Here is a 15,196-nt window from a genome sequence, read left to right on the forward strand (position 1 = left end):
ATACAATTTATAAGAAAATATTTTAAAGTCAAATTAAACTTAGAAGGTAGAATTCAAATTTAGAAAATTAAGATTCCAAAAATTTCAACTTAATATTTTATTAATTTTTTTGCATAAAATATTTAAATATTATATAATAATTGAATGAAAGTGTAATAGTTAAAAACTCGATTTCAAGATGTTTGGATTAAAACAATTTCTATTTTGTACATCCTCACATGTCCCACGTTATACGCCCAAAAATGAGTGATTATAAAAAAATTGCTTTTTTTTTTTTTGGGATAATTTAGTCTATAAATGAAGTGAAAAAGGGATTCGAGTGTAATTGAAGTTTTCAAATCTTAAAAGGCCAAAGCTCTTTGGGCCCTCAAAAAGAAAAAAAATCCTAAAGCTACTGTTATCATTTATGGTACGGTAATTGTTTCCATATTAAAAACAATTTTATTTTTGAGTTCTGATTTGAAAAGCAGCCATTGACAGACCGTGTGATAGTTGATTTGTTTACAAGTTAAATGTATACGTCTCGTGTGTGATTTATGAGAGATTTGTTGACCAAATCCAAAGGGAGTGGGGGTGTCGAAAGCGGCGGCGATTGGGTCACGATGGCGGAAGAAAAGGAGGACAGAAAGGCGTATACGCCTGGACCTGGATATCGGGAATTCAATGGAAGAAATGAATTCCCATCCAACATTTTACATGACTCGTTAGCTATTTTGTTGTGGATTGGACCTTTGCATTTGAACTTCTTCATCGTCCTTTTCTCCCTTCTCTTCCTTCCTTTCTCCAAATTCCTCATGTCCGTCCTCTTTTCCTTTTAGTATTACTTCTCTGTTCGGGAAAAAAAGAATTTATATGGCACCAAATTCATTTCTTTCTTTAATTTGATTCAATATTCCCAGGGTGATTGGATCGCTTTTGGTTTTCGTTGTTCTTCCGATCGATCATAACAGTAAACTTGGGCGGTGGTTTGCCAGGTACCATTTTTACTGCTCTAATCATTTTCTCTTTTTAAGTTATCAATTTTAAGGTTAACAAATAAAATAGTGATGAACAGGTACCTATGTAGGCATATCACGACTTATTTTCCCGCCATTCTCCACGTTGAGGACATTAACGACTTCCATCCTGATCGTGCTTACGGTCTCTTTCCTTCTTTCTTTTTAATCTCTTCTTTTAATTAAATTACTACAGAAAGTGGTTTTTGTCCCCTAATTATTCGAAAATAATAGATGTTAGGTTGTAAAATGTTGCAGTGTTCGGTTATGAGCCACATTCGGTGTTGCCGATTGGAGTTATTGTGATGGCTGAACTTACTGGTTTAATGACTCTTCCCAAATTGAAATGCCTTGCAACCAGTCCTGTAAGCGCAATACGAAACTCTCGTATCCATTCACATTCCACGACGCATAAGTCAGATTTCTCTCGCCCATAACTTGTTTGGATAAATGATCATAGGTTTTCTATACTCCATTTATGAGGCATATATGGACATGGATGGGCGCTTCACCAGCCACAAGGAAGAATTTTTATTCCCTGTTGGAAGCTGGTTATAGTTGTGTTATTGTGCCTGGTGGAATACAAGAGACATTCCTCATGCAGTATGATTGCGAGGTTTTATTCTTCTAACCCATTATTGTTATTGCCTCACAAATAGGTTTTATTTATTTATTTATTATCTTAATGTTGGCAAGCTTGCAGACTGCATTCCTAAAGTCTCGAAGAGGATTTGTTCGTATAGCCATGGAAATGGGGTGTCCACTAGTCCCTGTTTTTGCCTTTGGTCAGGTAAAGTAATTCCTTTTCTTGCTTCTTCTCCGACCCCACTTTAGTGCTTTAGGAAAAAGCACGTGCACGGAATCCCAACCTATGTATGATATGATTACATATCAATATTTAGAAAATCAAAACATCAGCTATTTTTAAGCAATTCACTTCATTGTCATTGTCGGTCAAGAAATATTGGGTCTTTTGATGTTGTGTTACTCTATTTTTACTTACTTTAATTTGTCTCCACTATCTTCGTTTAGAGCAAGTATCGGATGCTTGGTTGTAAACAAGTGTAGGATAAGCTTTGCCGCTATGATGTGACCCTTCATGTAGGGCATGTGATGTTACTGACCTGATGTGTGATATTCTCTTATCTATTTATAACATACTTCCCACAATAGTGTACGTCACTTGATTCATCTTTTTGTTGTATCTCCTGCTTCAGTCATATTCCTATAAGTGGTGGAAACCGAGTGGAAATTTCTTCATGCAACTTGCGAGGGCTATCAAATTCGTCCCTATTTTATTTTGGGGAGTTCTTGGGTATGTATTTCATTATAAATATAAATATAAATATACTGAGACTTATAACGATACTTATGCAGTCCAAGATATTCTCGAAATATTTCAAATTGGATCAATTTTTTTACTATTTAGAAAACAATAAAATTTTAAATATAATTTTTATATTAATAGTGTTATATTTGTTATAATTAAACTTATGTGAAATAAGAATTTTATTGTAAATTACCAATTTGGGTTGTACGGAACTGGTCTGAATTTGACAGAAATCCAAAATCCGGGTCGGTGCAATATTTTATGTTTGTAGTAATTACAAAACAAATAGAGGGCTAAAGCTTTGGATATGTACAATGTCTGTTTATCTGGATCGGTTTGAAAAGCCGTAACCTTGAAACTTTTGTTTGTTTTATGTTGCAGAACTCCTTTACCCTATCAACATCCAATGCATGTGGTGGTGGGTAAACCTATTGAGTTGAAGAAAAATACACATCCTACCGCCGAAGAGGTATTTCTGCTAGTTAGCATTATGTTTTTTTATTCCATAAATTATTTTAGAAAACCTATTTATATTCCTAAAAGACACGTGTCAACCACCAACTCTGCTGATAGTATACAAAATATTTTTTTATTATAGAATTATATTAACTTATTTCTTCGTCATGCATCGAAATTGAAGCAACGTAGCCGTAGATTCCTTTGGGCCATAAAGAGCCTCAAAACTTGTGGCGGTTAACATTTTGATGGGTTTTTACATAATTAAATCACAAATACGATAATCAAAGTGTTGGACAGGTCCTTGAAGTACAAGCCCAATTTGTTAAAGCCCTACAAGATCTGTTTGCCAGGCACAAGGCTCGGGTTGGATATTCTGATCTTCCATTAAAGATCCTTTGATGATGTGAAGTTAGTTTGGGTAGGGACAGGCTGTTTCAGTTAATCCTGTTTGTTCTATTAAAACTTTTAGTTTATTACACAAAATGGAAGCCCGATGTATGTTATAGAATAATGACTTTGTTGATGTAATTTCGTCCTATATTAACAAAGTACTTCAAAAGTTACATTAATCTTGAGCTCAATTTGCAGTATTATTATTAGGAGGAAATGTTTAAGTACAATTTCTGTTTAATTTAAAATTTTAAAAAAATTATAGATAAAAATAAGCATGACATAAAAAATAATAATTATTCATTTATTAATTTATCATGAAGGGCGTAGTAGGGGTCCGACCTATTTTAAAATTGAAAATATTTTATTTAAATTTTTTTAAATTTAAAAAAAAATTAGTAAAGATAAAATTGTATTTCTCCTTTATTCAGATCTTTCCTTCCATTGTTAGGTAGAGTTAAAAAACAATATAAAACAGTTGAAAAATGTGTAATTTAAACTAACATGCATCTCTTTCATAATTTCTCTCTTTTCATTATTTTAATTTAAAAAGATTAATTTTAATACATTCTGATAAGAAAATGATCTTCCATTCTTTCTTTTTTTTTTCCTTTCATACCAAGCACATTCAAAATTTATTATTATTATTTTTACTTTCTCTTTCTATCCTTTTACTTTTACATTCAATCAAGCATATTCTAAAAATTTATTGTAATACATATAAGATATTATTTTGATATTTGTCATATTGTTAAATTATTGAATTTCAGATATAAGAATTTTGATCTTTTAACAAATTATTTAGGGCTTGTTTAGTAGTGCTTAAAAAAAGCACTTCTGATTCCAAAAGTATTTTTGGAAGAAAAGTTGTACTAAACAAGTTGCTTTTGGCGAAATTTTTGACTTTTCAAAAGTGTTTTTTTTTCAAAAAAAAACACTTTTGAAATAAAGAAATTAAAATTTTTAGCTTTTCATTTCCCAAAAGCACTTTTAGTGTTTTATTACTTTTTCACCCATCCAGTAACATAATACTTTCTCTTTTTTTCCTTGGTGCTTAATGACAAATGTGTTAAAATCATTAATTAAAAATAAAAAATATTTTTTAAAATACTAATTACAAATATTTAATGGTTATATTTAAATATTTAAAATATAATTTATATATTCTAATTAAATTTTATAAATAATTAATATTTATTGCTTAAAAATATTTAAAATTTATATTTCATATATTAAAATATTAACAACAAGTTATAATAATATTTCTATATTTTTACTAAAATATAATAATATTAACTAATTTAAATATTATTTAAATTCATATTTGTTACTTGATAATAAAATGTTTAAAATAAACATTTTATTTCTTAAAAGTACTTTTTGACTGCAATGCTAATTCTAAACACTCAAATTTTAAACCAAACTTCTTAAAAACACTTTTCCACGTCATTTTTTAAAAACACTTTTTAAAAATATTATCAACCTAGCCATTAATCTCCTACAAAATTTTCCAAGCTTAAAAAAGAAACCCTTAATCTAGAATTTTCCGGCTTTACCAGTTTTAAAATGATAAAAAGTAAAAAATGTCGAGAATTTATCTTATGAACATCGTAATTGCTGTTAAAACACACTATTGATTTTCCTTCAAAAGAAAACTCCGAAAGATGGACATTGTAAGTCACAATGGGATGGAATAATGATAATTATTATAATATTTCTTTGCTATGATGTTGAATAAAATGTGATTGGACTGGCCAAATAGCTTTCTTTATGTTTTATGGGTACGGGTACATAGCTTAAATGAAGGAAATATTTTATAAAGTGTTTCCTTTCCCAAGAGATATTGGTAGGAGAGGAGACAGAAGGAGGAATCCACACAACTTGGATGGTAATGCTACTTGTCTGCTTCATTAGATTCCAATCTCAACACCACCAAAATGAAGATAATTTCACCCACTTGCAGCTGTGTTACAACACGTTAAATAAGCCTGACTCAGTATATCAATACCCATAAATAGTAAGCTCTGCTTTATATATCAACTCCAATTATCCGAGTTTAACTTGCTTCATTTTGCTTCGTTGTTGTTTTTTTTACTTTCATATCTGCTTTATCATTGCACTTAATCATTTAATTTTTATTTTATTTTTTTAATAATTTCATTATAAATTCTGATTATATCTGTTCTTTTTTATATAATGTCAAAAATTATGCCTAGTCCCTCTCTAACCCATAAATAGGAAGATAATATTTTTCAACACATTCAAACATATATTCTTTTATATTAACAATAATTTTTATACCATTTGTACTAAAACTCAATAATTTTTTTTCACACAATTAACTTTTATAACTAAAAATCATTAAATTATTTAATTTATATCAAACCATAAACAAATAATTTCAGCAAAATGGCACCGGTCAACACTTTACATTGCATAATTATTGCTTTTTTCATTAAAAATATTACACGCAAAATAAGTCTACCATAATCTAATTTTTGACCGAATCACTGTGTACTAGTAAAAAGGAAAGCACAATTAAAGAAATCACAAAAGAAAAAAATAAAATAAAACTAGTAAATTATATATATACATATTTCATCTTCTTTAAAACCTATCAAAATTTCAACGGCTATGCCGAACTGCCAATTCAAATAATTACAAAAATATGGGAGTAGCGAGGGCGGGCACCGCAAGAAACTGCTTGACGAGCAGCGTAGAAAATTATATCTCTCATTATTTTAATTTTTTGGAATTGAAAACAGCTGAAAAAATGACGGGGCATTGGATAATGGTAGCAAAGTGAAGTTGGAACTGTGTGATTTCTGGTATACTATAGTTTTAACCGGATCCCAGAGTTGGGTGTGGTTAAAATCAGTGGGTTGAGTGGTAGCGTTGTATGATGGCGGAAAGACCGGCGGCTGCTCCACCTGGAACTGGTTATCGGGAATTCAATGGAAGAACCGAATTTCCTTCTAACATGGTGCACGGTGTCTTAGCTATTGCGATGTGGCTTGGAGCTATTCATTTCAACTTCTTTTTGCTCCTTTTCTCCTTTCTATTCCTCCCTTTTCCCAAACTCATTATGTTTGTCCTCTTTCTTCTCTTCTCAAACCTTTTAATTCATTGAAAAAAGAAGAAGAGAAAATTCATTTGTTTCTTTCAATCTTCCCAGGGTGTTGGGATTGCTTTCCTTTTTCACGTTTCTTCCTATCGATCCTCACAGTAAAATTGGCCGTAGGTTGGCCACGTATACTATCACTAAACTGCTATCTCTTGTTATATGCTATTGGCAATATTGTTGGTAAATGATAATAATATGAATGAAACAGGTATATATGTAAGCATCTTTGCAGCTATTTTCCCATTACTCTATACGTTGAGGATATTCACGTCTTCCATCCTGATCGTGCTTACGGTATCTCTTCCCTACTTTATATCAATTCTGAAAAGTAGAGCACCAAATGCTGAGAAATTAATGGATGTGTTGCAGTTTTTGGTTATGAACCACATTCGGTTTTGCCAATTGGGGTTGCCACGCTGGCTGACCTTGCAGGTTTCATGCCTCTTCCCAAAATGAAAGTCCTTGCAAGCAGCGCCGTAAGACGACTACAACACTCGTATAAGTATCAAACGCCATTGCACACACCGAGACTTGAATTTCGTTCAGCTTTAACATGCATATGATGACTGATTAGGTATTCTACACTCCGTTTTTGAGGCATATATGGACATGGTTAGGTGTCTCACCTGCAACAAAAACAATGTTTTCTTCACTATTGGAAGCTGGTTATAGTTGTATTATAGTGCCTGGCGGACTGCAAGAGACATTCTTCATGGAGCATGGTTCTGAGGTTTCATTCCCATATTTTGCTTTCTTCTTCTTTATCTTCTTTGTCTAGTTATGTTGGCAAATCAACAGTTCATGGATTGGCTTACAGGTTGCATTCCTTAAGGCACGAAAAGGATTTGTTCGGATTGCCATGGAAAAGGGGTGTCCACTGGTTCCAGTTTTCTGCTTTGGTCAGGTATGTCCGTGTCTGCTTTTTTCTATGTATATATGTTCTTCGATCTCCATTTAACTTTTTTATTGCAATCTTTGTAACAACTTCAGTCACATGTCTACAAGTGGTGGAAGCCAAGTGGGAAGTTCTATCTGCAATTTTCCAGAGCTATCAAGTTCATTCCCTTATTGTTTTGGGGAATTTTTGGGTATGCATTGAATTTAATTTAATTCACTACTTTGTTTAATATATAGATATCTTTGCAATCCAATACGATCCATTGCTATGTAAGATAGAGGATTTTCATTATTAAGTGTGTATGTAAATCTGCTCGAGATGCATAACCATCAATGTCTTTTTGTTGCAGATCTCCTTTACCCTATCAACATTCAATGCATGTGGTGGTGGGTAAACCTATTTACTTGAAGAAAAATCCCCAACCTACTGTGGAAGAGGTATTGGTAGTTTTTGTTATAATGTCCCACAGCTATAACTTACTGTCTGTTATTGACATGATTGAGGATCACTTCTTTTCATAAAAGTTTTCAAAGTGTCATCTATTAGACAACCGATTGAGTCATCAACAATTAAAAATATTGTTCTTATGTCTGGGTTTTATCTTTTACCTCTATCAAGAGCCAAGTACATTTCACAAAAGAGAGAGTCTCTCTTTGTGGGGACGAAACCCCAACGCAATGACAATACTTTTATTGTTGGGGGCTCGACTTTTTACCTAATAGATAACATTTTAAATATTTCTCTATCGAAAAAGCTGAATCCCTCAACAGACATAATGCAAGAAATCCTCCTACGGCAATACTTTGTGTTAAAGCAATCTTTTTTTTTTTCCCAGGTCCTGGAAACACATGACCAATATGTTAAAGCACTTCAAGATCTCTTTGAAAGACACAAAGCTCGGGTCGGATATGCTGATCTTCCATTAAAGATTCTTTGATTTCAACTTAGTTGGGATTTGGGTCTTATTCTATTTGTCAATCTCCTATACTATCATACTCAGCTGCAATGTTCTAAAAGAAGTACCCAAACAACTGGCTTGGAGATACTGAATAAAACATAGTTAAGGTTACTTGCATTAACCAGTGAATGTTAATGGACCCAGTAGGCTTTTTTTTTTTTTTTTTGGCATGGTCGTTTGTAAGCCATTGATGCTTTTTCTCTTATTGCTTCTCATTAATAACACTGATCCCAAACAATTTTTTGACACCTTCATTGGATCTCATTTGAGGTAATATTAAGACTCAAAAACTTATCAAATTCTGAAAATACTTAATTTTGGTTGGTTAACTTGTACAATTAGTTATTGTTTCAGAATAATTATTGAAAATTTATACAATTATTCCGGTTTTAAAAACTAATGTTGAAATAAATGCAAAATATAAGTAGATAGGATGAATTTAATTCTCGGTAATTTTATCACACTGTATAAAAAATTTAATTAAATAAAAATATCTAAATAAAAATATCAAATGTACTCTAATTACTTTTAAATTCATATTCTTATTAAAAAGTTATGGGAGGAATAAATTATATTTTACAATTGTTTTAAAAGAAAATTAATTCAGAATAATAATTTAATTTTCATTTGTTTTGTCTTGATTATATATTTTAGCAGATATAATGTTTACAAGCACTGAAATAAACTCAAACTCTTTGAATCTATTTTAGATTATTATTTAAGTATTTTTTTAGTTAATTTAATTAATTAAATTACAAAAATATTTTTATATATTTTAAATGAGTTATTTTATTACGATGGTATTTTTGTTTTGACTTAATGGTATAAAAGATTCTCGATTTTAAAAAAAAAATTAATTAAGTCCCTTTAAATTTTTTACACCAAATTCAGTTCTAAACTAATAAAACTGACCAAATAAGACATTTGACTAACATTACCCATTAGTATTTAATGGCAACACTGATGTGGTCATTAATAGACGTCATGTCAGCACCATTTACCGACTTGCAAATTTGCGATGCTACATCATCACCCATTTGTCAAAGTTAATTCTAAAAATATATAAAAAAGAATATTAAATTTATTAAAAATTAATTTGTATATTTTCCATACTTTTAGAATGAATTAAGACAATAAATGTCTAGATTCAAATGATGCTAGACAACTATTTATCTAGTGATAATGTGGTGGTGCCACATCATCCGTTGTTAATAATGTGACATTATCACAGCAGCAAATGGTGTTGATGCGATATTTGTTAATGGCAATGTCAACATGGTTATTAAATACTAATAGTTAATGTTAGTTAAAGGACTTATTTAGCCAATTTTATTAATTTAAGCACTCAATTAAGTGTAAAAAGTTCGGAATATCTTAATTAATTTTTTTATACAAGTTCGAGGGTCTCCTATACCATTAATCCTTTTGTCTTTTTTTTTCTTTCTTATTTAACAATAAGTTAACAACTCTGTGCACGAATTAGAGGTGTACATGGGTCGGGCCTTGGGTAAGGCATTTTTGGCCCGGCTCAGCCTGAATTCCCTACATGACAATTTTTTAAATATTATTTTCTTATTATTTTCTCTCTATTTTGCTACTATTTTACTATTATATTGCTACTATTTTGTTGTTATTATTTAGATATTGTATAAAACTTATTTTATTATTAATTTTTTATTATTTTAAAGACATTTGTTAATTTTGTTATTATTTTAGAAACATTTGCTTATTAAGTTGCATCTATTTTAGTGTTATTTAAGTATGCATATTTTTTAAAATTTATTTTCATTTTGTTGAGAAATATTTGTTTGATGTTTTTAATATTTTTGATGGTTTATATATATTATAAAATTATATAAAAATTATATAAAAATTAATATGGACGGGCCGGGTCAGACCCGAATTTTAACATTTTTATTCGGGTCGGGCTTGAGCAAAATTTTAGGCTCATTTTTCAGGCCAGGCCTAGCAAACTAGCCTAAATTTTTAGTTAGGCCCGGCCCGGCCTGTAATGCCCCCGTATCTGAGACCTTTTCCACAGTCGAGCACGAGGTATTAACGAACTTAATTCATTAATTAAACAGTTCAAACAATTTATTTTTAAAATTTCCAGACAAGCTGGCTAACTGCGTCACAGTCGCTTAAAAATGCATATCTCGAGTTCCAAAACTCGAAATTAAGATCCGTAAATTTTTCCTGAAACTAGACGCATATATCTATCTATTAATTTTTTTCTAGAATTTTTGACTTAGCCAATTATTATAGTTTATTCATTAAAGTTTCACCTGTTTCAGTGTTTGTCTACTCTGACCTCTGTTTACTACGAATCAATTTTCTCTCTGTACAGAATTCAAAGAGCTATTCCGTTAATTTATCTTAAAAAAGACTCAATAAGGAATCTATACATGTAAATTATAAATCCTATTTATTTTTTCACAATTTTTAGTTAATTTCTCAAATAGGAACAGGGGATCTCGAAGTCATTCAGACTCTGTCTTACAACAATTTAAATATCGCATAACATAAAATTCAATTGCATGTACCGTTTCCTCTATGTGAAACTAGACTCATTGAGATTTAATCTCAAATTTTATGTAGTCCCTAACTCAATTTTTAAAATTTATGGTGAATTTCCAAAGTTGCAACACTGCCGTAACCCAAAACTGCCAAGGCTAAATTTACTCAATCACAACTATTATTCACTAAATCCATACAATATCATTTCATCGATCATGGGAAGAACACATAATTATGCTTCATAGGCATAGATCCATAATCTCAATGTCATCAAGTATCAAGACTTATTCCTCATCATGTCATTTTCATAGTATTCACCAATACTATATACATCATATATCAAGGCATCACACATAAGTTTAGTGTACATACCTGTACAACTTGTAATTTAACTTCAGAACATACTTACCAATGGCTTGTCTCACTGGGGCCATTATCGAATACTCCGTCAAATTACTCGTTGAACACTCAGAATATAATCGGATACACGGAATGCATGCACATAAGTGCCATGCCCACAGCTAGACAAACTCAATAGTCTGCGGAATATATGTGTAGCCAAGCTACCATGTAACCCACCCATAAGTGAACTCAGACTCAACTCAACGAGTTTGGATGCCTAATTACATCTCACGAACTCGGACTCAACTCAACGAGTTCTCAAATGTCCTAGTGACATGTCACTTGTATCCTAATCTATTCCTAAGGTTCAAATCGGATTTTTCCTCGATCATATGCCTTTGCCATCTATCTCGTGATGTCAATATCTATAGTCCGATGACAACTCATATTTTTCAAGTATTCCACATAATTTGTATAATAATTCAACAATAATCATAACATGCAACAATTCGTAAATAATAATCATCATACCATTATAAATACATCAACAACATATAGTAATGTTACATCATTTACATAATATCAAATTATTCACATATATGTATACTTACTATTCATATAATATCATAACATTAACATTAAAATACACATTGCATTATTAAAATCATATGAACTTACCTCGTATGCGAAAATAGTCATTTTTACCATTTTGTCCACAACTTGGTATTTTGCCGATTTTAGCCCGAATTTCGATTTTCCTTACTTATTAAGCTTGGAAGCTTGGCCAAACCCTAACCATGGCTGCTCTTGGTACATTCTGCTGTAGCAAGAAGAAAGGGACACATTTGGGGTTTAAAATTTGTCTTTTAATTTATTTTACCCCTAAATGACTAAAATGCCCTTTTACTATTCTTTCAAATTTTACCCAAACAAGGCCATTTTTGTCCAAAAAGTTATACAATGGTTTAATTATCATTTAAGGACCTCCTATTTAAAATTTCATGACAATTAGACACCTCTAACATATAAAACTCAACTTTTGTACTTTTTACAATTTAGTTTATTTTACTAAATTGAGTGGCCAAACATCAAAATTTTCACGAAATCATTTCGTGAAATCGTAGACCATAAAAATATAATAAAAATGAAATTTTCCTCATCGGATTTGTGGTCCCGAAACCACTGTTTCGACTAAGCCCAAAATCGGGATATTACATGGCCCATGCACACCTAAGGGGATTTGTTCGCATGGCCATTGAAATGGGGGGTCCACTGGTGCCGGTTTTCGCCTTTGGTCAGGTAAGTAACACTTTTTTTTCCTCTTTTCTTCTCTGAGCCCATATTTGTGCAGGTTCAAAAATTGATAAATCTCAGCATTTATACATAATTCTTCATGTATTTAATGCATTCTAGCTGAAATACTCATTCTAGTCTAAAAGCAAGCAGTTGTAGGATGCATTCAAGTTCACTCCAAAGTTATTTTGGGGAATTTTTGGGTATGCATCAAAATTCTCTCTTTTATGCGCAATTGGAACACTTTTTGTTCTTCTTCTTGAATACCAATTTAGTAAATTTTTACAGTTCAAAAGGTCCTTAATAACATGTTTTCATTACTCTTGAACCCATGGTGATGCTTCTTTTGTGGTTCAAGATATCTAGAAAACTTTTGGGAACAACTTAATATATTTCTCATGAAAATGCAATGTTTTTATCATAAATTAACTAATAAATCATTATTGGAGTTTCATCTTCACATGTAGAGTTGATGAGAATATGACTCACATTGGATATAATAAAAATAAATATAATAATAATAATAATAAGAGAGATAAAGCATGTTACAATATTTTAATTTTACTTGTGGAATAAAAATAAAAATACTTCAAGGAAGTTAAATGTAAAACACAAATTTTATTTACCACTATTAGTACATATTGAAATCTTTGCAAGATGTAAATAGAAAGTGGAAGAAACAGAAGTGATATAACTTGTTTTGATCTATTAGGATTTTCTTTTGGGTAAGCCTACTAAATTATCCTTTTCTTAAGGAAGATAGACGACAAAAGAAGGGGAGACGATTTACTCCACTTAGATAACCTAATCACTTATTTCAATGTTGTCCCATGATAACTTTCTTTATACTACAATGACTATAGTGACATGTGAATGTACGATGAAAGACGTATTTTTTTTTAATTTTTCATAAATTATAAAAATAAAATCTTAAAATTATTGGTGTGTGGCGATAAAATGAATTTATGATAAATTAACGAATATTTCAAGACGTGTATTAATGCTATTTTAGATTCTATTCACCCCACTTATATTATAGAGTGCAAAAGAGTTACTGACAAATGAACCTCAATGATACAATGAAGCCCAATGGCTGTCTATGTTTTGCAATAACAGAAATAGTCCACTGAGCACTGGGCAAAGTATAATAAGGATATTAATTTCTATAAAGAATTTCTGGAGTAATTCTTTTTTTAGGTGCGTCATACAAATGAAATTACACTCCTATTCATAGGAGGTCTCATGCCTTTTCAGAGGGACATAACTACTCAAATAGATAGTCATATATTTAGTAACAAACATAATTATTCAAGTAGATAATATAATAATTATGACTATTTGTTAATAATTCAGTGACATAACTTTTAAATTTAAGAGACATAGCTCTTCGCTATAAATAGTGACAATTTTTGGTTAATAATCAAGTGACAACTTTTGTGTAACATCCCCAAAACCCCTTGGTTGAAAATAATATGAGATAGATTTTTAGTGAAATAAGATATAAAGAAAGTAAATGATAAGGGATGTTAGAGAAAAATGAAATAAGAAGGTGAAATGTTAATTTGAGCTAGGGACTAAATCATAAAAATATGAAAAGTTATGTGGTCTAAGTGTAAATATTTAACATGTGAGAGGTTAAAGTATAAATATGGAAAAGTTAAATGGCCAATAATACAAATATCTTAAGGGTGGAAGAGTCTAGAAAATAAAGAAAATGGATTAAATAAGGACTAAATTGAATAAGTGGAAGAAATATGAGAACTAAATTGCAATTTTACCAAATTTAGTGATGATTCAATGATGGAATTTTGAAATATCATAAAGGTTAAAATGGTCAATTAACAAGAGAGATAATTCTAGAATGTAATGGTTATGTCGGTGATATTTTGTGATTTTTTAATTAATAAAATAAAATATTAATATAATTTAATTAGATGTTTATTAATAATTTAATTATAAAAATATTGATATAAAAGGGAGGCTCTTCATCTTTCCAACGTGAGAAGAATGGAAGAAGAGAGAAATTTTGATTTCTTTATAATTTAACCCTTTATCATGAAATTCTACTATTTCATCCAAAATTCTTAGAAATTTTCATAGGCAACAAAGAAGAAAGATGAAATAGAGATCCTAAAGAGTATGTTCCATAATTTAGAAGCAAGAAATTAGTAAATGCAAGTGAAGAAAATTATAAGAGAAGAGAAAGGATAGCGATGAAGTTGAGAAAGAAATGGAAGAAAAGCATAAGAGAAGACATTATTGTCAAAAGAGGTAAGTTTTCATATTAACTTTACTTGTATTTTTATGAGTTGTGTTAAAAATGTTATAATTGAAATGCATGATATGTGAATTTTAATTGGAATAGTAGAGTTAGAAAGTAATTGATGAAGTATGATTTATAGGAGCATCAAATTTCAAGTGAAAGAGAAAAAAAAAATATGATTTGTATAATGAGAAGTTTCAAGGTGAAGAAATGAATTTGACATTAATATATAAATATAAATGACTAAATTGAATAATAATCAAAATTATAATGATTATGTATGATTAAATGAAAGCTAATGCAAAGAATAAAAAAATAGACATTATCACTAAAACAGTTCTTGGACAACACAATAGTTTAATTTTGAAAATTCACCAACAATTGTAGAAATTTATTTATAGGTTGAATCAAATATACATATAATTGAGGGGGGAGACCTCTGTTTATAATTGAGCTCCCAAAATCTAACTATACAATTTGCTTTACATCAACAATAAAGCCTATCTACAATTGAGATTCTTAAGGATTGACTCAATCCTTTAAGATTACGTATCAGATTACAAAGCTTTTAGCATTATTTTTCATATTTACTAAGGTAGCCTTAAGTGCTTCACCGGGCCACTAATG

The 15,196-nt window shown here is 30.4% G+C and overlaps 2 protein-coding genes across 3 annotated transcripts; both read left to right on the forward strand.

The window, feature by feature from the left end:
* Positions 1-32: 32 nt before the first annotated feature.
* On the forward strand, positions 33-3,353 carry LOC107923529 (diacylglycerol O-acyltransferase 2). 2 transcript variants are annotated; one of them, XM_041080749.1, is made up of 9 exons: positions 33-796; positions 900-974; positions 1,055-1,140; positions 1,254-1,360; positions 1,456-1,611; positions 1,699-1,785; positions 2,213-2,310; positions 2,707-2,794; positions 2,966-3,353. In XM_041080749.1, exons 1-9 carry the CDS (start codon positions 537-539, stop codon positions 3,020-3,022), a joined length of 1,014 nt encoding a protein of 337 aa, XP_040936683.1. In that variant the 5' UTR covers positions 33-536; the 3' UTR covers positions 3,023-3,353. The 2 variants fall into 2 exon arrangements, with proteins under 2 accessions (XP_040936683.1, XP_040936684.1); XM_041080750.1 differs by having other exon boundaries at positions 3,082-3,353.
* Positions 3,354-6,076: 2,723 nt separating this feature from the next.
* Positions 6,077-8,383, forward strand: LOC107923781 (diacylglycerol O-acyltransferase 2D). Its single transcript, XM_041081609.1, has 8 exons — positions 6,077-6,183; positions 6,507-6,592; positions 6,668-6,774; positions 6,873-7,028; positions 7,116-7,202; positions 7,289-7,386; positions 7,546-7,633; positions 8,032-8,383. The coding sequence occupies exons 1-8, from the start codon at positions 6,077-6,079 to the stop codon at positions 8,131-8,133; spliced, it is 831 nt and encodes a 276-aa protein (XP_040937543.1). The 3' UTR covers positions 8,134-8,383.
* The last annotated feature ends 6,813 nt before the right edge of the window (positions 8,384-15,196 follow it).

The sequence above is a fragment of the Gossypium hirsutum genome, chromosome A11 (genome assembly GCF_007990345.1).
Source record: "Gossypium hirsutum isolate 1008001.06 chromosome A11, Gossypium_hirsutum_v2.1, whole genome shotgun sequence".
Lineage (NCBI taxonomy): Eukaryota > Viridiplantae > Streptophyta > Magnoliopsida > Malvales > Malvaceae > Gossypium > Gossypium hirsutum.

What these genes read in the sequence shown, in the direction of transcription:
- LOC107923781 (XM_041081609.1), top strand. Translation starts at nt 6,077, where the DNA reads ATGGCGGAAAGACCGGCGGCTGCTCCACCTGGAACTGGTTATCGGGAA. An exon ending in AAGTCCTTGCAAGCAGCGCC is followed by an intron (nt 6,775 to 6,872) that starts GTAAGACGACTA and finishes ATGACTGATTAG; the next exon opens with GTATTCTACACTCCGTTTTT. An exon ending in TTGTTTTGGGGAATTTTTGG is followed by an intron (nt 7,387 to 7,545) that starts GTATGCATTGAA and finishes TTTTTGTTGCAG; the next exon opens with ATCTCCTTTACCCTATCAAC.
- LOC107923529 (XM_041080750.1), top strand. Translation starts at nt 537, where the DNA reads ATGAGAGATTTGTTGACCAAATCCAAAGGGAGTGGGGGTGTCGAAAGC. An exon ending in CTTGGGCGGTGGTTTGCCAG is followed by an intron (nt 975 to 1,054) that starts GTACCATTTTTA and finishes AGTGATGAACAG; the next exon opens with GTACCTATGTAGGCATATCA. An exon ending in CTGTTTTTGCCTTTGGTCAG is followed by an intron (nt 1,786 to 2,212) that starts GTAAAGTAATTC and finishes CTCCTGCTTCAG; the next exon opens with TCATATTCCTATAAGTGGTG.